General features: G+C 46.7%; 1 protein-coding gene across 1 annotated transcript in view; it reads right to left on the bottom strand.

The window, feature by feature from the left end:
- LOC146799892 (cytosolic phospholipase A2 gamma-like) overlaps nucleotides 1-24375 on the bottom strand; it is a 556810-nt gene that overhangs the window by 52506 nt on the left and 479929 nt on the right. The window contains exon 14 of the mRNA XM_085620826.1: nucleotides 6879-7033. Within this exon, the coding sequence (XP_085476952.1) occupies nucleotides 6879-7033 (155 nt within the window). The remainder of the gene's footprint in view (nucleotides 1-6878; nucleotides 7034-24375) is intronic.

The following is a 24375-nucleotide window of genomic DNA, read 5'->3' as shown; positions in this document are numbered from 1 at the left end:
ATTCATTCCCTTGGATCACCCCAAGGTCAGTGACCAATCACATATGTTGTTTAACTTAAGAAAGAGCAAGTGATTGTAAGTGTAACTCAGTGGAGATAACGCCTTTTGGATGAGGGGCAAAAAGCATGCTATGGACTAAAAATAGAGGTAAAATACAATGGTGATTCAGCATAAATAGGAATCAGTAAGACAGGCAAGTGCAAGGCAGCTACTGCGGTGTACTCTTGTGTGTCAATGACAGGATGGAAGCGAGCTGGTGAGGAATCAACTGAGTACCTTTTGCTCCAAAACCACCTGTACAATCTTCTCCTCATGTTCAAAGTACAAAGAAGGCTGAAGGTAAGTTGTGTTTTGTTGATGCACTCAAGTCTGAGGTAGGGGATTTATTGAAGTTCAGAGTTAAGGCTGTTTGGCACCTGAAGCTGAAGTTGTAGGGTGTGTCTAAATACTGTAGAAAAAGTGACAAGCAGGAAAATGCTGGATGAGGCAGAGCAAAGTTGATCATTCAGCCCAATGTATATACTTTGTAGCATATATCAACCATGTGACTATAGTTTGGAAATTATTTTGTTAACATGGAATATTAGAGGGATAAGAAATGTTAACTGTTAGAATTTGAGTTCTTGGTTGGCAGGGATATGCACTCTGTCCAAGCAGTCAACACAATCCTATTAAGGGTAAGTAAGATTCACACCATGAATTAACCTGTGCTGACCCTCTGGAAGCTTGGCACAAACAAGACAGGCTTAACTTAAGAGGCAATGTGCAAAGTATTTGTGCAACACTTCAAACAGTAACACAGTTAAAAGACCACAAAAAGACTTCACACTAGTTTAGAAAAATAGGTTATGATTTTATAAATAAAACACAACCAAAACGACTAACATCCAATGAGTAGAGATTTGCATTTTTAAAGATTAAAAGTCCAAATAATGCTTAGAAGCAAAAAGCGACTATGAGGGGGTTATCTCGTCACTTCGAACTGGGGCAAAGTCAGGAGTTCAGGCCAACCGTGCACCAGGGACAGCAGCCAACAAAGGTGGCTTGATGCTAGTTGCAACAGCGAGATACAGGGTGCAGACGATTGATGCATTGGTGTCAATACCGTAGTCGAGGTGATGCGTTGATTTTCCCCAAACAATGATGGTGATCCACATGTTCCAAAGATGAGGTGCCGGTTGTGAGATGCATTGGTTTTGAGTGCAATGCACCGGGTTTCTCCACTCAGTCAAAGGGGATGCGTCAATCATTTCTGCTACAGCGACGCAGTGGTTCCCATGCATCAGTTCTGATGGCAATGCGCTAGTTCCAAGTGCAATGCAGGGGTTCTGATCCCGCAAAAGTGGCAATGCGTCGATGCTACTCATGTAGCAGAGGATGCCTCAGCTCCACTGGAGCAAGCACCTGGATTCACTTCCAATGGACTAGGCACAGGGAGAGGGGTTATGACTTTGATATCTCAGAGTCTTAAAACAGGAGGCAGCCAGCATGGGTTCAAGTAATGTAGTCCAGTTCTTCCTCAGTAGGGCCGGGGGTAGCAGGCAGAAGTGCAGCACAGCAGAAAATCCGTACTTCCAGGGCAGCAGTCCAACAGAATGGCAGCCCTTGTAGCACCACAGCAGCTCTTCCTCCTTGCCGAGTTCTTCACAGATTCAGTAGTCTATGTAGAGTTATTTATAAAGTGCAACTGTTACTCCAAGGAGTGTCCTGGCGCTACTGCAGAAGAGTATCAGTGGGAAAAATAGGAGGGAAAAGCCTAGGGACTGGAAAAGAGCCAGGTATTAAATTTTTTCGGAAACTCCGGTGTCACCTTGTGTGAATGGAAGTTTGTTCCAGAGGGAGGAGCCCAGGAAAGAGTGATCTGCCCCCTGACCTTGTCTTCCTGATCCATGGAACTTTGGCAAGAAAGATTTACAAAAGAAAGGTACGACGGAACCCCGTCCCGGGCCTTTGGCAGGCTGGCAAGCCGGAGGACGGGGCCCAGGGCTGGAGCACCTGACCCGGGGTCCGGCGGGGCCCCTGGACCCACCCGGGGCTCCTGGGCCCAGAGGCAAAGGGGGAGCCTCCTCGGGCCCGCGGGGCCCCGTCCTGGGCAGCCTGCCACCCGGCAGGACCGAGGACAGAGCCCGGGGTGGGGAGGTCGCACTCTCTGGGGTCCCTGGGAGCCACTGAATCCAGCCGAGAAGGGGGAGGCTCCCCGGGCACGACGGAACCCCGTCCCGGGCCTTTGGCAGGGCAGCAGACCGGGGGACGGGGCCCAGGGCTAGAGCACCCGACCAAGGGCCCAGCGGGGCCCCTGGACCCAGCCGGGGCTCCTGGGCCCGGAGGCGAAGGGTAAGCCTCCCCAGGCCCGCAGGACCCTATCCCAGGCACCTGCCATGCTGCAGGACCAAGGACGGTGCTGTCGGACCCGAACGCCTGGGGGAGGAATGCCCGGCACCAATGGAGCCCGTCCCAGGCATTTTGCCACGACGCAGGCCGGTCAGAGGGAGCCCCGGAGGGTGGGGAGGTGTCGTCCAGGCCCAGCCCATCTGGCTGAGAACCGCCAGCCTGGGAATGGTGTCAAGGCATACCCTGCCCCTAGTAAAGCCACCCCTGTCCTGGCAATCAGGACCGCATCATCTGCATACGCCAATTTCGGTAGTGGCCTGTTGTCAAAAATAGGGACGTCTAAGGGAGCTCAAGACCGGGCGGCCTCCACCCAGTTAGTGTAGATGAAAAAACAGAAACTGGGTGAGGACACAGCCCTGCCTTACTCCCCACTCAATTTTAAATGGGCGAGTACATTCCCCATTTGCACCACACCAAACAGAGGAAGAGGCATTGGCGTATAACTTGGGGATGAAGCGAATTATCAAGGAGTCGACCCCCATCTCTTCCAGCATAAGCAACAGCTTTTGGTGGGAAACACAAATTGAAGCAGCGGAGAGGTCCAGAAACGCCATATCGAATTGTCCCCCTTTCGCTTTCGTGTACTTGTTGATACAGAGTGACAGATTTAAACATTGGTTCCCCGTCCCCATTCCCCTCTGGAACCCATATTACGCTTGAATCAGTGTGTTATTTTCTTCGGCCCAGTTCTCCAATCTGGCTAATATAAGCCGGCCCATAAACGTTGCATGGTATCCAGAGGGGAAATGGGGCGGTAGTTCTTTGGGGAGTCCCTATCCCCTTTCTTGTATATAGGGACAATTACACTCTGGTTCCAAGATGGTGGAGGGTCTTAACTGCTTTTCTATTGAACACATTTGTTAATAGGGGGACTCACAAGTCATAGCTCTGCTGGAAAAGATCAATTGGGATCCCATCAGGGCTCGGGGCTTTCCATGGTGGACAAGACTCCAACCCTCTTCTAACTTCTGTTAGTGAGAATTTCAGAAATCCTGATGGTCTTTAGTTGAGATCAGCTAGAGCTAGGGTTGGAGTGTTCGGATTCAGCGATTTAGTACGAGTAAGTACCATTTTTATTTTTGTGAGGAGTACTATAAAGTGGGTGACTAAGTGTGGAGACGTAGTATCCTCGGCCAGGCAATGTGTAATGTTTTCCCTCAGTTGCGCTATTATCTTATTACCCAAATTCAGCTTCTCTACCTGCGCCCACTTTAGCCGGTATCCATTTTTCCTGGAAACAATAAGTTGTCTGCTACAGGTTGATATTCTTTTGCCTGACAAGGAATGTCTAAAGGAGCAAAGAAGGATAGCATGGGCACTATACGGTGTAAACAGGTTTTCTAAGTGGAGCACTTTACTACTTAGTATGGAAGAAGCTCAAATAAAATAAATCGTTGTTACCTGTGAACCCCGCCTGAAGGTTGTCCCTATCGGGCCAGATTTAGTGTTGTTGATTATACCCAGATTATTTAGGTACAGGAAGTTATTCAGGGTGTACCCATACTCGTGTGAAAAGTGAGTGAGGGGGTTATCCTGGAGGTACATTATACCACATACATTAGAGCCAGTATCTTTGCATAAATGAGTGTTAAAATACCCACCCAGCTAATCTGTGATGTGCCTTTTTTCTTAGTTCGGGTAATTTTTCCTAGCTCCCCGATTTGATCTTCGGCTACTATATTCATATTTCGCCCGAATTTGTTATTATAAAAATGTATTCGGATCCATGGTCCCTCATTTTTTCATTAAAGGAAGAAAATCTGGAAGTGGATACTTGGGGGACCAGCCTCTTATTTGAACTGGGATAGTATTAGAGATCACAGTTAATAGTCCCCCCTTTGCTCTGCCTGATGAAGAAGTCACTGCAGGAGTATGGAAAGTGCGAAAACCAGCGAAGACCGGCTCCTTAGCCAAGGTCTACTGGAAACAAATATTCTCCAGGGAGTACCAGAGATGAAACCACTGTTCATTATCTACTTTAGAGGCAATTCCTGCCACATTCCAGGATGAGTAATCTTATTTCTATTCTTATTAAATTGAGTGGGGGCGGGCAAAGATGTTGGCTGTGTTCCATTTGGTAGGCCAGCTGACATAGCTGTTCTGCCAGGGAGCGATGATGGTCAGTCACAAGATTCTAGGTCTGAGAGGGGAGCAAATCCGTTATATAAACTTACCCCCTGGGGAATAATGAGGCCATCAACATATCTAATAGGGGGACGACCTAGCCTTACCCACCACTTTTCCCTGCTCCTGGATTTACAACCGGTTTATAAAAGTGATGCAGTGGTAAGGTTGTAATTTGAGTACTCCCAGATGGAGGCCTGAGAAGATCGACTCGCACAAGATGAGCCACCTAAGGGTTGTTGAAATGTATCACCACACAATCCCTCCCAATTGTCTTTGGGGAACTACCCACCCACCCCACTCTCCTTGCCATGACAAATTGTTTGCCAGCTAGTGGTTACTCATTTCTGAGTTCCTTAGATTATACGAAAACCAGTGGAGGCATTTGTCCATCAGTTGTGACGTTGATTCCAGCTGGTTTTCCCGGAGGGATGGTACATTTGCCAGAACCAGTAGCAGGGGGAGGCCTCCAGTGGAAGATGGAGTACTATTGGGGTACGAGCACCTATACGGTCTTTGCCATGAAGGGGACAAGGGGACGAGTGCCACATATACCCAGAGCCTGGTGAGATATCATTGAGATCTCCTCTGTTGAGCGTATGACCCCGCCGTGCCTTGGTGGTTTGTGCCTCCCTTTGCTCATTTACATGACTGCTTATTATAGAGGACGGCCTGTTGGCCTGGTTAGCCGGGGTAGGTGTGGTGGTGCAGATGAAATAGGTCTGGCCTCACTAGGAAGAGTTGGAGGTGTATGTGAGGGAGGCGCTCTAGAGGATTCAGCCAGAGAATGAAGATGGTAGATGATTAGATGGTATAATGCTGGCCAGCCGCTGTTCGATCTGAGTTAGCTTAGTTAAGATTGGGTCAGAGTATCCTCAACCTTTTACTTATTTCTGCCCATAAGCCCTCATGGTAAGAAGGTTGCAGTGGCAGACTATTTGCCATTTGAGTCATTTCAGGAGTTCCATGAGTCAATGTGGGGGCTTTAGGTTGTATGACCCTTGATTTTGTAGCATGATAGGGTTTAGACTGTTTGATATTGGATACACCTGCCCTGCACCGCTTTGCAAGGAGATCATTTTGAAGGTCCGTTGATAAAGAAGCACTTTGGGGAAAGAACTCTGCATCCTCTTCAGGTATGACAGATGGTGGACTGAACATGGAGAGCGGGTCCTGTTGCCCAGGTGGAAGGTCACCAGATATTATCCGACGGGGTGAACAAACTTGTAAGCAATCCTCCAGAGTTGCCCCTGTTGGTGACCTTGTTGGGAGGAGACGCGGTTCCATTGACAAACGCCTTTGAATTAACTCAATTTTTTGGGTAAGAACGCTGGCTGCTCTATATAGGAATACATCTGCCTTTTCCACAGGGCCTTTACGTTTTCCCATATTGTAGGAACACACAGCAAGGAAAAATAGAAAACCAGACAGTACCTTTTGGGCGATGCAGCATGTTAGATGGACTGCCCAGCCCAGCCTCCTCCGGGCGTGGATGAGCCTGCCCTTGGCGTCCTCCTTATGTGGCGCCTCCACGCGGAATGCCCCACGGGAGCTGTGGACCCCTCGGACAAGTGCAGAGAAGTCCTGACCGAGCAGCAAAAGACCAGCAGGGGGCAGCTACCAATTATTCACTTTCTAGTTTTTCAAGAGATGTGTCAGGTGTAATCAGTATAAACAAACATTGCACTGAACTGAACTGAAACTGCACCTTACTGATGAGGCCCAACAGACCAAAACTGACCTTCAGTTGATTGTGTTCCCAGCTAGAGGGGACCTGACATGGCAGTCTAGCAACAACTATTCACATTGGAGCAAGATCAAGCCTGTTGTCTACCTCAAGTGGTGTGGAGGATAAAATATACATGTATATAAATAAATAAATAAAATCAATGGACTGGAATGTGCCCCCAAGTAATTACCAACAGCTTACTTGAATTCAAGCATTTTAACTAGGAGTTATTTTCTTTTTTTGCAAAAATAGTATTGGCTCAAGGATTACCCCACAGTACCATCAAATTCATCAGCTTGACCCTATACAGTGGCTTCTGCGTGTAGCCTCTGTAGTGCCCCGTATAGAAAAATGGCCTTAAGTAGTATGACTTCTCTAGCTGATGCACTGGTCAAATCAATGATTCAGAACAGTTAATTTCCAGATGTTTAATAAGGTATGTCAATAGTGGCCTACAAACGTACTGAAAATGTCTCTATAAGTATGAAGACCACCATATTGAAACTTAACTGATTAAGGGACATATTTTAATTACTGTGACGCTGCTCCATAGAGTTACATAAAAATGAAGCACATATTTTTTTAATGTTTAATGGCTTTACCCAGCCCACGGAACTCAACTTGTACACATCACCTCAAAGGGGTCTCCACCACTGAAATCGAAGGAGAGAATCAGATTCACATTCCTCTCGGAGCGAAGGACCAAGGGATATCCTGAGTTTATTGCCAAACCTGCATCGATCAAGTTGATGTACTCCTTCTCAGCAAGATCATTAGGTACAGCAGTATCTGGAAAAAACATGAAAAAAATACCACCTAAGACTGCATAGTTTGTCATGTAAATGAGGGATACTCATGTTCTTCTTTGTAGGGAAGAATGTTCAAAATTACAACAGAAGTCAGGCCACCTATGTTATTCTTTGTTGTAGCTCCAGGATTCCTTGCAATTTGGGTTTTTGTCTTTGTTTATGGAATCATAAATCCCTTGTTAACCTAATCCTGTAGGTTTGGTGGCCCATCGGGACATCCTTCTGTATTTTCTAGTATATTTTGGTTTGTTTACCATGCAGCCATTACTACACAACACCTTTACTCTGCCGTCTTTACCACAAAGGTCCTTTTTAGGTTCTTTACCATGCAGGAAAGATATGTTTTTTTAAACAACATTTTAACAATGAGTTTTAGGTTTAATGGATGGATAAGAGGTATTAAGGGGGTTCTAGCATTCAGGGATGGGAAAAAGTATTGGATAGTTTCAGAGCTGAGTAAGGCTAAGGGGTAGTAAGAGATTTTTAGTATTCAGGGATGGGGAGGGTTAAAGGGTAGTAAAGGGTTTACGTTTCAGGGATGGGTAAGAGGTAGTAGGGTATTTTAGGTTTCAGTCTCTAGATAGGGTAAAGGGTTTTTTAGGTCTTATGGATGAGAAAGGATAATGGGAAGTAAGGGGTTTTAAGGGATCACGGATGGCCTAAGTGATAGTAAGGATATTTTAGGGTTCAGTTTTGAGAAGGGTAAGAGGTATTAAGGGGTTTAAGGATTTTGGGGAGGGCACGGGGAGAAGTGGGTAAGGGGAAGTGAGGAGTTTTAAGGTTTCAGGGTAGGTAGTGTAAAAAGGTCAATGATTTTCAAAAAGAGGGTTTCGGTGGATTACTGGAAAAAGATTACAAAGATAAGAAAAAGTAAAAAGGGGTGGGGGTATATATATATATATATATATATATTACCTACTGGCGGTCGCCAGTAGGTAGTTATAGTTAGGACCACGTTTCCATAGGAAAACCTCAACATTCTATTTTGAATAACTTTGGCGCCGGTAGACGAATCCTCGCGAATTTCTCAAAATAGGTGGGGCGCTACGCTCCGCTCCTACCCTGAAAGTCTCGGGGGGATTCGTCAAGCGGGGGCTGAGATAAAAGGGGGGTCCCAAAACGCGTTTTTCCCATGCATTTTTCCATAGGACCTTTAGAACGAGCTACAGCCCGAACGGCTGAACAGAATTACTAGAAATTTGGCAGAGAGGTAGTCCCTAGGTCAAGGAAGTGCCTTTTGTAGGTTTGGTGTAAATCTGTTCAGTAGATTCTGAGAAAATAGCCTTTAAATCAATATATATATCTGAGCCCGCTTACGGTACGCTTACCGTACGCTTACGGTAAGCGTACGGTGGCGTGCGCGAGCGCGATTCTGATTGGCTCTTAGATCTTAGTAAACATTCGAATCGGCAGAAACCAGGAAGTGGCGTCCGCCATTTTGTCTACCGCACTGAGTGTTATGTATCAAACATGATGGCCAAAAACATGTTACGGGGATGTTTTGACAACTCCCTCTCACATAGTCATGTTGAGGGAGTCCCCAAACATCCCCCAAGAGCAAAAACGGCATTATTTTTTTTTCGGCAATTTCGCGGGGTGCGCTTACCGTACGCTTACCGTAAGCGTACGGTAAAAAAATAAAAATAAAAAAAACACTATCCACACTTTCTCCACCCCTTGTGCAAACGGTGGCCGAAGGCCACCATTTGTGCATGGCTTATCAGAGCACAGAAATTTCCCAAAAAATTTCAACAGATTACCTATCACAAGGAAGCGCATAATATGTCCTCCATGTGCGCACGGTGCGCGAAGCGCATCGTGCGTACATGGCCCATCTAGCGTAACGTGGGCACGGCACTAACTGCGTAAAGTGGGTGCGCGGTGCGCGAAGCGCACCGCGTGCTCACTGTGCGCGCACGGTGCGCGAAGCGCACCGTGCGCGCACGGAACGAACTGCGTTAAGTGGGCGCGCACGCCACGAATGGCGTAAAGTCACTTAGCATTTAAAAAACCGTACAAATTCACTGAAAAAACCATAGGTTTCACACACGTTATAGTTAGGAATTAGCATTTAAAAAACCTTGCAAATTCACTGAAAAAACCATAGGTTTCACACATGTTATAGTTAGCGGAAATTTTACTGATAAAAAACCAATGAAATTGCCCCGTTATAGTTAGTGCTGGCAACTATAACTCACGCGACCGCAATCTTCTGCTGATGACATATGTGTCTTTATGAAAAAAAAATATTTGTAATATATGTATAGCTAAAAATGTATGGAAGAAGACATGGGCAAATAAGTGTCTAAATACAGTATTAGCATCAGCAGAGGATTGCGGTCGCGTGAGTTATAGTTGCCAGCACTAACTATAACGGGGCAATTTCATTGGTTTTTTATCAGTAAAATTTCCGCTAACTATAACATGTGTGAAACCTATGGTTTTTTCAGTGAATTTGCAAGGTTTTTTAAATGCTAATTCCTAACTATAACGTGTGTGAAACCTATGGTTTTTTCAGTGAATATATATATACACACACACACACACACACACAAAGATTAAGGATCACAGGAAAACAAACAGGGCAAAATTCCAATTTACAAAGGATACAATGATTCACAAAGAAATTATTTATCTAACAAAGAAATGACAAACAGATGGATTAACCAAAGAACCAAAATATATTTTCAATACATTTCCAATTCCGCCTTCTTCAGATAGTACAAGATTGCTTGCTTAAATGTAAATGTAAATTGATACTTGTATAGCGCACTACTCACCCGCAAGGGTCTCAAGGCACTTGCACGAATACCGCTATGGAACCCATCCTGGCTTTCCCTGTGAGGTGTCCACTCCTGGGCACCCCCAAGGTGGAGGCCAGGCATCCTTAGCGTTGTGGGGACCGTTGTGGAGATTAAGCAAGCTATTGCCCAGAGTTGCAGAGTGGGACTCCATGATTGGAATAGGCACCGAGGCGAGAATTATCAGGTCCGTGGAATTTTGAGCCCAAGACCCGCCGAGGCGGTGAATTGAACCCTGGTCCCAGGCCAGACCTCTGCATCAGGGTCTGCCGCTCTAACCATTGAGCCACACTTCTCCTGCTTAGTGGCAGATAGAGAACTTCCATGGGTACCTGGACGGCTCATTACTATGTAAATATCTTCTTGGTAGAACTAGAGCACCATATAGTCGATACATATTTATAAGATGAAATTCAGGGAGAAGAAAATTGGAAGAATTTACAGATTAGATCAACACTATACATAACTCCATCAAATTCAATGGCAGAAATACCCAACTCAAACATCTTCTCCCTTTTCTGGCTGTGCTACTCTTGGTTTACTAACAGAAAATTTATACAACAAGCCTACAGTAGCTCGTTTGTATCTAAACTGGAGTTCATCTCAAACACTCCACACTAAACTCAGCATTATCTACAGACAAACACTCTAATATGAGCATCAACAGCAATGGGGACACTTATAAGGAATAACTACAGAAGCTTTCTAGATACTTTCAAACGCAAGGCCATCCTCTACCACTCACACTGCAACACATTGATATTGCTTTGCTTTGAAATTACCCAGGGAAGCACTTACTAGCAATATCAACAGCAGACACAAAAGTGAAATAATCCCATTTGTGGTCGATTATCATCCATCAGCTCCGAAAGTATAAGAAAATCATCCTTTTTGCACTGCTCACCCCCATTTGTTGACTGATACTGGTGGTAATTGACTCGGATTGTGCCCTGGGCTTTTGCTAATCTGACCCACTGCCAGTGCTCTGTGTGAAAGTTATATGATAATTAGGTGTAATTACAATTGGCATGACAACCAACCTGCAAACCCATACTACATGGTAGGGCATGGAGGTTTAGAGGTCCAGCATGAAAGCAATTAGGTGTGCACTGTTTTGTTGCCTGCAGACATTTTAAAGAAAGCCCTGCTTGGCAGGCTGCTTTTAAGAGTAAATTATAAGCAAACTTGACTTTGGAATTTAAGGTACTTCTAAAGACTTATACTACCTTATTTGAATATAATTCAGCCCTAAGGTCTCCCCTAGGTGCCCCAGGGGAAGGGTGCCTTGTAACTATAAGCAGGGACATTATACAAGATAGCTTCTATGCACTAGTGAGATAAAAACGTTCAGTTTCATTTTCCCCCTTGTAGCACACTAGCTCCATAGGCTATCATAGGAATACTTGAAAAAAGTATAAATATTGACAGGAGCCAAAATATACTTCAAGTATTACAACGATAGTTAGAATAAATCCCAAAGCTTGCAAGATTATATTGGTTATAACTATCACAGAAAAGAAGTTATAAAACTTTTCCTGATGAACTAAAATCCGTCCTTTAAGTATCCTCTCCTGATTGGCCTGCCTTTGGCAGACTGAGTCAAACTGCTCCGATAAGCTGTGAATTGGCCTGCAAAGAGACAAAGGACATCTATTATGAGAAGATCGGCAAGCTGCATAACAAGGCAGGAAGGGGGCCGGGTAGCCAAACTGGTCTTTAAAGAAGGAATGACTTAAGACAGGACACAGGCTCACCCCCACTTCCTGCACCTCCACCACAGGAAACCCACTAATTGAATTTCCGGCAGAGAGTTTCTCCATTTTGGATTTTAAAGGAATAGTGTTTTCTGGTACAAGAATATGCCCCTCTTGGAGGAAGTGTTCATACCTGAGTGTTACCCTGCACCCCATTGGTCAGGGGTGCCCCACCTGCACCATCTGAATCAAGAAGATGACCTACCCATCGACGAGAGTCAAGCTGGCGATGTGGAACCATGACCTGGCCTCAGATTCACGTTTGCCCCGCTGAAGATCCAGGGCTTTTCATCAGAGAGGACACTTTCAGGAGTTGACCGAAGAATTATGCTGAGCCAAGCTGCCATCGTCCAACTCAAAGTCGGCCTGATGAAGAGCCTCGCTCGATGTCAAGAGTAAAAGCACCAAAAAAGTGACTACGTTAGAAAGTAGAATATAATTCATCCCTAAAGTCTCCCCTAGGTGCCCCAGAGGAAGGGTGCCTTGTAACTATAAGCAGGGACATCCAACCCGTGCTCCATTGTGGTTAGCCTCAAACTTTGACTCTGTCCCAGTCAACAAGATGTTCCAAAGTGGAGCTTTTGGCTTTTAGGCACTAGAAAGTGTTTTATTTCTTTAAAATTAATACCTACGGTTCCCTACATTGGATTTGTCATCATGGTGTCATTTTATTTATAAAGATATTTCCTATTGTTATAGATTGGTGTTTAATTTGTATCGTTTGTTGTGTTGTACTTATTTAATGTATAGGTATTGTAACTGCTTTACACACCTGTCTCCTAAGCCAAGCCTGCCTACTCATAGCTAGCTCCCAAGGACTGAGCAAGGGAATAATATGAGACCAAGACTGAACCTTCTATTGTGATTGTGGCCTTAGTACTGGTGGTAGGTCCCTAGCTATACTTACTAATATACCAAATTTCAACAGGAAGTGAAAAACAAACATAATACAAAAACATTTCCCTTCTTGACCACCTGCAAAAAATACAAATTGCTTTGCCAAACCGGCAGTCATTGCTTATGAATCGCTTTCAATTTATGAGCTTTATTGTGAGAGCAGATGTCAAGGAAGCAGTAAATATACAACAATTTAATAAACGCACTAACGATTACCTCATTGTAAAACATGCGCAGTAAAGGCATGCATTCGGATGACCTGCACCCTTTCTGACATGGGATGCATTCTAATAGTCTCCCTAAATTGTAGTCCAAACGGGTCACTGGTGCACCCAAGAGACATTCGTACATGCATGCAAATTAAGCCCAGATGTTTGACCCAGACATGGCCATTTTGTCTGTGTTTTTCTATTTTAAGAATATTTGAGCTGTTTCACAAGCACTATTTACATTTGTTTTTGAAATAGTTAATCATCTTAAGAAACTATGTATATGATTATTGATTCATGAACACTACTAGCTGCCCTTAGGGTTACCAATAGATGAAGGAAAATATTTAGTTTTGTACACTTTTTGATTAAGAATAGAGGACTGCTGCTGCCCAAATAGCACAACCCCATTCCCATTTGCGCTTTTGTGGGAACTTCTTTTAGGAGTACCTGGGAAAACAGAGGTTACTGGCTGAGATGGTGATAACAAGAGCTTTCTGTATAAGGACATTTACCCTACTATCGAGCCCATTATTGAGCACAAAGTGTAACCTTTTAGCACTACACCCTAAGGATACAAGTCGGCCGGCACAAGGCCCACTCGGCTAACTGGAGTGGAGAAGAAACTTAGAAATCAATGAGACATATAATATTCTCCAATATATCTTTGTCCACTCAGGGCTATTGCTTAAAATATGTTATTTCACTTTCAACATCCAAGACAATGCACTACATAGATGCTGGAGGGAATTAATATGGCATAGAGTTATCAATGCAATAATCACTGCAAGAAGTACACAGCAGTTAATGGGTTAGGCAGCTGTAATGGGTAAAGTATAGATATAATCAATGATGGACACAAAACACTGCCCTTGAGGGAGAAGAGTGATGGGTAATGCTCTTGTGACACCCTCCTAGGATCTTGCTTGAAGAGAAGACATCACGTATATAAAAGCATATGTCAAAGACACCGTGGGCCGGACAATAGTAAGTCCCGAGCCCGTTCCAATGGCATGAAGCCGCTCCAACCCCACAGCGCTGACACGAAAATCCGTGATATGAGCAAGACAATTCCCTAGCGAGACAAATTGCCATGATTTGAGCTCCACGATTTTGACCCCATTGATTGCCTTTTAATACGTTACTCCTCCACTACAGTGTTCCTGTACCCCTTCTTTGTATGACATGTTCACATCCAATTGCCACTGCTGACTATTCTGGATGGAATTACAGTGCGCCCCAGGCATCTGAGTTCTGGAGTGTGTTTTGGGGTTGTACTTGTGGATTCTGACGTCCTTGGTTTTACGGGTCAACATCAGATGTACAGCACAGTGTTTCTTTGGGAAAGTTCATTTCCATTCCACTTATCTTTATCAAGAGGATTGTCTATTGACCAAATCATTTCCCATAACAAATTTGGACAGTTTCTAGCCTTGAAAAAGTCTTAGTACCTACATGTACAGACGAAACACGTGTTGGCTGCTTTGTTCGCTGTGAATCAATTTTGAAAAGTGAATTAAAGGATACGCTTTCTACGATAAGAATCGTGTGGAATTCCTTTCGTGTCCTCCTGTATATACTGGTTATGACAAAATTGCAGAACTATATGAACTGATTAACTTGTAACAAAGATCTACTTATATGATCTATTTGAACACACGCATTGGTGTGCTGTATTGGCTTTCTTGTTTTTGTGATAGGGTAGGCCTCTTTGAAGTGAACTGGGTTCCTGGGGACAGCCCAGATACTCCTCCTGCCATAGAAACAGAACACCTCCCCACACCCACATTTTTAGTCCTAGCTCTGAGAGAAAGTTCATAACTCAAAGGGCAAATCGGCGCCTGTGTGAGAGTTGGAATGTCATGCAAATGGCCTTTTAAGGCTTTAGGCAGGTGTTAGAAATTGGGTTTCTGATTGACAAAGGTATGCACCCTGTTCAAGTAGGAACCACAATCCTAGTCAGAGTAAGTCACAATACACCCTAAATTATCCTGTGCTCACCCTCTGGTAGCTTGGCACAGAGCAGGCTGGCTTAACTTAAGAGGCAATGTTTAAAGTAGTTGTGCAACACTTCAAACAGTAACACAATGGAAACACCAAAAAATGACCACACAAGGTGAGAAAAATAGAGCTTGCGTTTATAAATAAAACAATACCAAAGCAATAATCCACCAATAAGTAGAAGTCGAGATATGAATTTTTAAAGAACAAACCGTAAAATAGTGCTTAGAAGCCATGAGCACTTATTTGGAATATCTGGTCTCGCCGGACTGTGACAAAGTCAAACTTTCAGGCCCACCGGGATAGAGCATAGGTCTGATACCTTGACCCAGGAAGGCCCGATGAACAAAGGTACCTTGAGCCAGGCTGTGAGGAAGAGGTAGGGTGGAGCAGAAGAGATGCATCGGCTTTAATCCTCATAATGGTGGTCCTGGTCCTCGCAACAGCGGCAATGTATGGACTCCAGAGAGTGCAGGGGCTGTAATGCGGTGTTCTTGGTGTGGTCATCGAGGTGGTCATCGTCTGAGATGCGATGACTGAGCAGGGATGAGTGTCGCACAGTGCTGGTTCCAAAGGTGATGCATCGTCATTGATCCTCGCAGCAGAGGCGATGCGCCAGTTCTGACTATGCCACAGGGGTCATGTACCACTTCCGACCCACGCAACAGTGTTGATGCATCGGTTCTGAAGCAAATGCATGGATTTAGTTCAAGCAAGTACCTTGGCCTCATATCCATGGGTCAAGGACTGGGGTGGCATCACTTGGCAGGGCAGACTCAGATGTGAGACTTCAGGTGCAGCAGCAAAAGAGTGGAAAGTCTTTTATGTCCCCGAGACTTCAGATCAGGAGGCAAGCCAGCAAGACCTTGGAGACATTCTGGGTTCAAGTGATGCCGATCCCGTCCTTACCAAGGCAGGGCAATAGCAGACATCAGGGTAGCACAGGAAGGCAAAATTCCATCAAAGAAGCAGTCCAACAGAGAGTCAGTCCTTCAGCAGCACAGCAGTCCTTCCTGGTAGAGTCCACACAGGTCCAGTAGTGTACTGAAGTCAGAGGTCCAGTGCTTAAACGCAGTTATGCCTTTGAAGAGGAGGAGACTTTAAAGAAGGACTCCCTTCCTGCCCTGGCTCCAGGCTAACTACAGGAGTGGTTATGCAAGCCTCGGTGTGTGGACAGGACACACCCTATTCCCGTTTAAGTGTGAGGATGTTCTCAGCTCCTCCCTCCCATCTCATATGATGGACCATCAAGTCACACCCAAACTCCCTTTTCATGTGCCTGTCTAGAGTGAATGCACAAAACCCAGCTGTCACCTAACCCAGATGGAACAGAGGAAGGCAGCAGGTCCCAAATGGCTAAAGTAAGAAAATGCTATATTCCTAAAAGTTTTCAGAATTGCAATTTAAAATCTTAAAATCAGACTTCACCATACGTTGTGATTTTAAATTATGATTCCAGAGACACCAGACTTGGGGGGTCTTCTCTTCCCAATTCGAAATTACACGTATAACAAGGTAATCACAATGATATCCTAGGGGCCAGATAGCCCTTGCAATTGTAAAAAAAAAAAAAAAATAGCCTTTGGGAGTTTTTCGCTACCAAGACATGTAAACTTAAAAGTACATGTCCTGCTTTAGAAATAAATTGTACTTGGGGTATGCTTTAAGATCTATTATGTGAAGTTTTCATGAGCTTTAAACAAAATAGATCAAATTATTAATACACAGATGACAAAAGGATGCTAAAAATTGCATGAGCCTCGACATCCTTTATGTTGAGCTGAACTTACTCAGCCAATTATTCAAACCCACTTGAGGGATGGGCGGAAAATAAACCTGGGAGGCCAGTTGTGTTTCTTAATTTTGGTGATTTATTGAGGGAATATCACACAACAAAAGAATGAAAGAAGAAATAATATTTGTCTGGGGTCTGGGTTGTTGGTTTCAATCCTCTATGTTGCCATCTTTCACTGGTGATCTTCTCTTTCTCCTTGTCTTTGATCACAGGTCCGGACTCCAGTGGTTTGTCATCCCCGGGTGTTTAGAAAAAAAAATAAGGAGAACACGGTAAGTAAGTTGGTTTAATTGGTGAAATTGCAAGGGATAGGGACCTTCACCACACCTGAGTGTGTAGGGATTAAGGACCTCTTTAGTTTTCTGGTAATCACTATAGAGGCCTTTAGTGATCTGACTGGGCACTTCTTACTTCTCTGTGATTCGTTTTGGGAATTTCCTCATACTTTCATCGGGACTGTCCCTTTCTAGGGGTTTTCACTAAAGAGCCTTTTTCTATATTTATGTATACTACCCCGTCAATCATCTACCAACAATCACAACCTTACAAAAGAGCTTAGGCAGGGTTTTCCTTTCCTTCCTTTTCTTTTCCTATTTATTAAATGTACAAATTATATTTTTCAAATATATAAACGTTTTAGTCTTAGTCTTGCACGTATTTTAATAGGCTTTCTTCTTTACATATCATTTCTTTTGTATCTGCGCAGGAAGTTAGACTCCTCCCGTATTCTCCCTCTTCCTCATCCTCATCTCCGTATTATCTCCCTTGCTAGAAATGGGATTTGCAGAGGCACGCGGAATGACTGAGCAAGAAGATACCTACTTTCTAAAAGTGGTATTTTCAAACACAGAATGTAAAAATCACCTTCACAAAAAGATGAATCTTTAGAGTCTGAGTTCAGACATACTAAACTTTATTTTCCTACCTAATTCCCCGGGCCAGTTATGTTTATAAGATGTTATAAACAAACTCCCCATTCTGTCCTATGGGGAACAGGTAACCTTGCAATGGCAAAAAACGAAAATGGACGTGATTTGCTATCATGACATGCCACACACGAGGGCATGTCCTACCTTTCACATACACTGCACCTGGCCCACAGGCGTATCCTGGGCCTAAATTAGGGGTGGCAGACATGTAAGAAAATGGAAGGTGAGGGACTGGCAAGTGGGTGCACTGGCCAGGTCCACATGGCAGTTACAAACTGCGTACAGACTCCGCAATGGCAGGTCTGAGTTAACTTTTCAGGGCTACTCATGTGGGTGGCACAATCAGTGCTGCAGGCCCACTAGTAGCATTTGATTCACAGGCCCTGGCACACTCAGTGCACTTTACTAGGGACTAACAAGTAAATCAAATATCCAATCATGGAAACACCAATCCATAACAGTTTACCACAGGAGCACTTGCACTTTACTACTGATCAGCAGTACGAAAAGTGCGCAGACACACTACGCCAGCAAAAACAGAGTCAGAACCGGGAGGTCAGAAAGCAAAAGTTCAGGGGAAACACGCCAAAAGATGCCAAGTCTAACACATATCCCCTCCAGCTGAAAGTAGGGAGAACTACCCACTGTACTGGGAGTTCTCTTCACTAAGGTGGAAGAACCTGGACACACCATTTGATTTGGCGTGTTCTGTGCCAGGACGGTGTTCCACCGTAAAGTCCATTCCCTGTAGGGAGATGGACCACCTCAGCAGTTTGATTCTCACCCCTCATTTGCATCAACCTTCTGAGGGGCCTGTGGTCTGAACCCGGACGTGAGTCCCAAACAGGTATGGTCTCAGCTTCTTCAGTGCCCAGACCACAGCGAAAGCTTCCCTTCTATGGCACTCCATCTCTGTTCCCTGGGGAGTGGTCTCCAGCTAAGGAAGAATACAGGCTGGTCTAGGCCCTCTTCGTTCAGTTGTGAGAGCATCGCCCCCACTCCATGCTCTGAAGCATCAGTCTGCACGACAAATTCCTTGGGGAAGTCGGGTGCCTTGAGCACGGTGCCATGCACATGACGGCCTTCAGGACATCAAAAGCCTTCTGGCAGGACTCTGTCCAGATCACCTTCTTGGGATGCTTCCTGGAAGTCAGCTCTGCTAAGGGAGCAACAATGGTGCCATTCTGCTTAACAAACCTCCTGTAGTACACGGTGAGTCCTAAGAAGGCCCTCACCTCTGTCTGGGTCTTGGGGGGCTCCCAAGCCAGAATGGTGTAAATCTTGGGTTGTAGGGGTGCCACCTGGCTGCTTCCTACCTGGTGTCCCAAGTATACCACCAAGCCCTACCCGATCTGGCACTTACTGGCCTTGATCGTGAGGCCTGCCCTCTGCAGCGCATTCAACACTTCACCGAGGTGCTGCAAGTGTTCTTCCCAGCTGGAACTGAACACAGCGATGTCATCCAGGTAGGCGGCACTGAAATCCTCCAGCCCAGCCAACACCTGGTTGACCAACCTCTGAAAGGTGGCAGGAGCATTCTTCAACCCAAAGGACATCACCCGGAACTGGCAATGTCCTTCTGGGGTAAGAAATGCTGACCTCTCCTTGGCCCCATCGGTTACGGCAATCTGCCAGTACCCACACGTGAAATCAAACGTGCTGAGGAACTTGGCAGCTCCCAACCGATCAATGAGCTCATCAGCTCTGGGCATGGGGTGTGCGTCAGTCCTGGTGATGGCATTGAGCCCACGGTAGTCCACACAAAACCGTAGTTCTGGAGTGGCACCGGGTGCAGCCGCCTTTGGGACTACCACTGGGCTGGCCCAAGGACTGTTGGAAGGCTCGATCACCCCTAACGCCAACTTCTTAGAGACCTCCTCTTTAATGCTGGCCTTGACCTGGTCTGTCAACCTGTAAATCTTGTGCTTCATAGGAGGGCTGTCACTGGTGTCCACGCCATGGGTGCACCAGTGAGTAACACCTGGGGTCAGAGAGAACAGTGGGGCAAACCGTCCCAACAACTGGTGACAATCGCTCTGCTGTTCTGGCCTAAGTGTAGGGGAGAGGATCACACCTTCCACTGACCCATCGTGCTCCTTGATCAGACAGGAGATCAGGGAGAGGTTCACTCTCCTCTTCCGTCCCATCAGCTGTCACCAAAAGCATGCTCACGTCGGACCTCTCGAAGTGGGGTTTGAGACGGTTCATGTGGAGGACCCTCAAAAGGGTTCCTGGGAGCCCGCAAATACACCAGGTAGGTGACATCACTTTTGCGCTCTATCACCTCAAATGGCCCAGTACACAAGGTACCACTGGGGCCATGACCCACACTTTTTGCCCAGGTTGAGATTAGACCAGAGTGGCATTCTGGTCATACCACTTCATTTCTTCCTGGCTTGCTTACAGGTTCACCTGAGCGAGTTTCCTGAAGCGGTCAGTTTGGTTTCTGAAGGCCAGCTTGTAACTAAACACGTCCTGGGGAGTTTTCCTGGGAGCTGCCTCCCAGCCTTCCTTCATCAAATTCAGAGGTCCTCTCACAGGGTGACCACACAGAAGCTCAAAGGGACTGAACCCAAGAGAATTCTGTGGTACCTCCCTGTAAACAAAGAGAAGGCATGGCAAGAGAACGTCCCACTTACGCCTCATGGGTTCTGTTAGACCCTTAATCATGCACTTCAAGGTCTGGTTGAATCTCTCCACCACACCATTACCTTGTGGGTGGTAAGGGGTGGTGAACTTGTAGGTTACACTACACTCCTTCCACAGGGATGTCATATACTTGGATATTAAATTGGTCACCCTGTCAGAAACCACCTCTCTGAGGAACCCCACTCGGGAAAAGATACCCATTAACGCCCAGCCCACCACTGGCGCATTCGTTGTCCTGAGAGGGATGTCCTCGGGGTACCAGGTGACATGGTCCATCAAGACCAGAATGGACCTGCTGCCCATGGCTGTCTTGGGATCCAGTGGCTCCACGATGTCCATCCCTACCCTTTCACAGGGCGTTCCAACCACTGGAAAAGGTTGGAGAAGAGCTTTGACCTTCCTCCCACTCTTACCGCTTGCCTGGCAAGTTGGGCAAGACCTGCAATGTCCATCTGACTGCCTTCGCATTTGGGGCCATAACAAGTGGGTGACAAGCCTGTCAGAGGTCTTGTCCTGCCCCGAATGTCCTACCAAAGGCATGTCATGAGCCACACCCAGTAGGAAGGTCCTGAAGTGCTGGGGTACCACCAGTACACGGGCTGACCCAGGATCAGCGACCTTGGGCTCACTGTACAGGATATCATTCTCCCAGTAGATCCAATGTGACCCGGACTGATCACCAGCTGCCTGGGCTGCAGCCTGCCGCCGACTCTCCAGAGAAGGGCACTCCTTCTGCTCCTTGCAGAATTCCTCCCTTGTGGGACCCCCTTCTTGCTGCCAATGGTTCAGCTCAGAGATGTCTCCCAGTTCACCTACCTGCTCCCCTGTAGGCACCGGGGTGTCCCCCTCAAGATCTGCCTCCTCCCGGTCCGTGGGAACTTCAGGGGCCAGTTTACCTTGCCCCTTTCCCTTGAAAGGGACTTGGGCGACTGTTTCAAGCTCCAAGTCCTCTTGATCACCCTCTCTGGCCGCCATTGGCCGAGTGGACATGCATGCCCACTCTGGCAACCCAAGCATCTCAAAGTGAGACCTGAGCTCAACATCTTTCCATAAAGACTGCTCCAGGTCATTACCTAGCAGACAATCTACAGGCATGGAAGGGCTCACAACCAACCTTAAGGGACCCGAGACCCACCCCACTCAAAGGGAACCTGCGCCACCAGACACTGGCGCTCTGAATTGTCCACCGCAATTCATTGGTGGAATGCCCCTGGGACTACCTGCTTCTCAGAGACCAGGTGATACCGGACTGAGGTGACACTGGCTCCAGTATCTCTGAGAGCCTCTACCCTTTTCCCATTGATGGTCACCCAGATGCTCTATTTCTTTGTGTTAGGGGGCCCCGGGTTTCCTGGGACCATCTCACTGTCCCCTAGTGAGACAAGGATAATTTCTGCGGTGTCCCCACCCTCCTGTGGGTACTCCTCCTCCCCAACTGCTACACTAGCCAACACCTTGGACTGCCCACCGGTGGGTGGCTGTGCCCCCTTAGGGCACTTGGAGTCTCCCTTCATGTGACCCACCTGGTCACATGAAAAACACTTGCGGGGCCGGGATCAGTAGGCTTTCCTGACGAGACCGCTTGTTTCGTATCTCCAGGGGGATGGGAACCTTTACCCTGGGTGTTAGTGTGGGGCCCTTTGGAGAACTCCTGTGATTTACCCTTGTCCCCCCACTTTTCTGCTGGGGACCCTGCCCACCTTTAGCAGAGTCTCCCCCAAAGGCTTTCTTGTGGACCCTAGTACTCGCCCAGCGGTCCGCCTGCATAGCAAGCTTCCTGGGGTCAGTCAGCTTACTATCAACTAGGTGCTGGCATAGATCTGCAAAACAGACTAGACAAGTGCTCCCATGCAATCAAATTGTAGAGCCCCTGAAAATCTGTCACATGACTGCCCTTCACCCAGCCGTCCAGTGACCGGCAAAACACATCCACACATTCCAACCAAGTGTTGGCATCAGACTTCTTACTGGACCTGAACTGATCCCTGTACGTTTCAGGAGTAAGACCATACTTAGTGAGAACGGCGTCCTTCGTGTCAGGATAGGTGAGGTGATACTCCTTACCCAAAGCTATTAAAGTATCCCAGGCTTCTTCCGGAAAGAGAGTCCACAATCCTACTCCCCAATTCTCCTCAGGGACCCCATTCATGTGTTTCACTTCCTTGTAACCCTGAAACCACCTTTGTTCGTCGTCCCCCTTCTTGAATTCCTTGCCTAAATTCTTAGGGATGTGTACAATTCTGCCTGCCTGTCTTGACGAGTTGCTGCCACCATCTGAGCTGGATATTCCTTAGCTCCAGCTCCTTAAGACTTCGCTCATGATCCAAGATCATCTTCCTTTCCTCCCTGGCTATTCTTTTTTCTTCCCTTTTGCTTTCTATCCTGAGTTTCTCCAACTTGAACTTCCTTGCTTCCCGTCTGTCCTCCAGCTCTCCTGGGGACAGGCCACTGCTGCCTTGCCTGGAGGGTTCCCCCCTCCCAAAAGCACATACACCCTAGGAAGAGGCGGAGGAGCCTATCCACTGTGATCACCAGACTGCTCGCTGGCATGTCTGGCTGCTACCCAGGCTCTCAGCGCCTTTTGTAGCTCCTCCTTCCTCGGGAGGCCTCTGAATTGGACTTTTAGGTTTTTGCAAACTGATTTCAATTCCCTAACATTGTAGAATTCCAACCTATCCTCCTCAAAGGCAATTTCCATGGATGCAACAGATGATGCTCTTGATCCAGGCATGATGAAGTAGCAAGTTCAAACTGGCAAGATCAAAAATAGGCCAAAAAGAAAAAGAACCAGTATGTGGCACGTAATGGTCTGCAATATGGTAGTAGTGCACACCAATCACTAAGTCAAGTGCAAACGCAAGTCCTATCCGCTGACAACCAATGTTGGAAATGGGATTTTGGGTCGGGCAGAAACCACCACTCTAGTCAGGATAAGGGAGTTACACTCCTAAAATAACCCCTGCTCAACCCCTTGGTAGCTTAGCACGAGCAGTCAGGCTTATTTTAGAGGCAGTGTGTAAAACATTTGCACATAACCAACAGTAATACAGTGTAAGCACTACAAAAGGACACCACACCAGTTTAGAAAAATATCCAATATTTTTATATACTTAAGACAAACACCAAAAACGATAAAAATCCACAATACAGTACTTAAAAATCTTTGGTTATCAGAATATACTTGAAAAATAGTTCCTTGATGTCGATAGCTCGGTCCGGGGCTATCACGGCGTCGTGAGCAAACAAATCCAAACAGTTCTAGCTGACTGTGGCGTTGCGGGCCAGCTACGCTGTCGGGAAGACCAGCAAACAGTACCTTTTAGAAATGCAGAGCGTCGGCGACCTCTCGCTGAGCTTACGAAAGCACGGCGTCAGCAGGCGTTGGTTCCGGAGGTCAGTGCAGGAGTCGGGGCCCTCAAAGTCACACACGTTGCGATCGATCTCTGTTGGAGTCGAGAGCGCTGGTGTCGGCAGGCGTCGGGTGCAGTGGTGTGAAGTGCAGTGTTGTGGTGCCCTCAGGTCGTGGTGCGAGTAGCGGCTCAGTGGCGGCGTCAGATGCATCGTTTGTGAAACCAGGGTCGCGGTGCGAAGTGACTACGGTGCTCATCGTGGTGCTGGTAGGTCGGTCGCGGTGCAAGAGGCGGCGTCGTCATTGCTGGAGCGCTGTCGTCTGGAGCCGATGGCTTCGGTAGGCCAAGGCTGTGAAGGATGAGGGTGGTGCGTCGTGTAGCTTTACGAGCGGTGTGCTCGAACCACGGTGCAAGCAGCGGTGTCGATTTCAGCGTGGAGCGGCATAGTCGGGACGGCCAAGGCATCGTTGTGAAGCGAGGCGGTGGGGAGTGCAGTGCCCACAGGTCCCGGTGCGATCAGCGGCTCGGTGGCTTCATCAGCAGGCGTCATCGGTGAGACCAGGGTCGCGGTGCGGCGGTGCCCTCTGCGGTGCCTTCAGGACACTGAGTCAGCAACAGTGTTGTAAATGACGTCGGGTTGCTTTTTCCTCTGTTACAGCACAAAACAAACAGTCCCCAGTGCTGAGGGAAGAAGAGCTTGAAGTCTTTGCTGTTCTTGAGACTTCTTGAACTGGGGGCAAGCTCTACCTCAAGCCCTTGGAGAAACTCACAAAAGTAGATTGCAGAAAGTTCAGTTCAGTCCTTCCTCTGCCCAACACAGTTCAGGGGTCTGTATTTATATCCCAAAATCCTTTGATCTCTTAGGCAGAGTGTCTGTGCGCAGCCAGAACCAGTTCTGCCTTCTCTGGGGTGACTTCCTGCCAGGAGGTAGTGACGG

This window comes from Triturus cristatus, chromosome 8, assembly GCF_964204655.1.
Source record: "Triturus cristatus chromosome 8, aTriCri1.1, whole genome shotgun sequence".
Lineage (NCBI taxonomy): Eukaryota > Metazoa > Chordata > Amphibia > Caudata > Salamandridae > Triturus > Triturus cristatus.
Note: the sequence above shows the minus strand (reverse complement) of the source record. Positions and strands in the feature narration are given on the sequence as shown.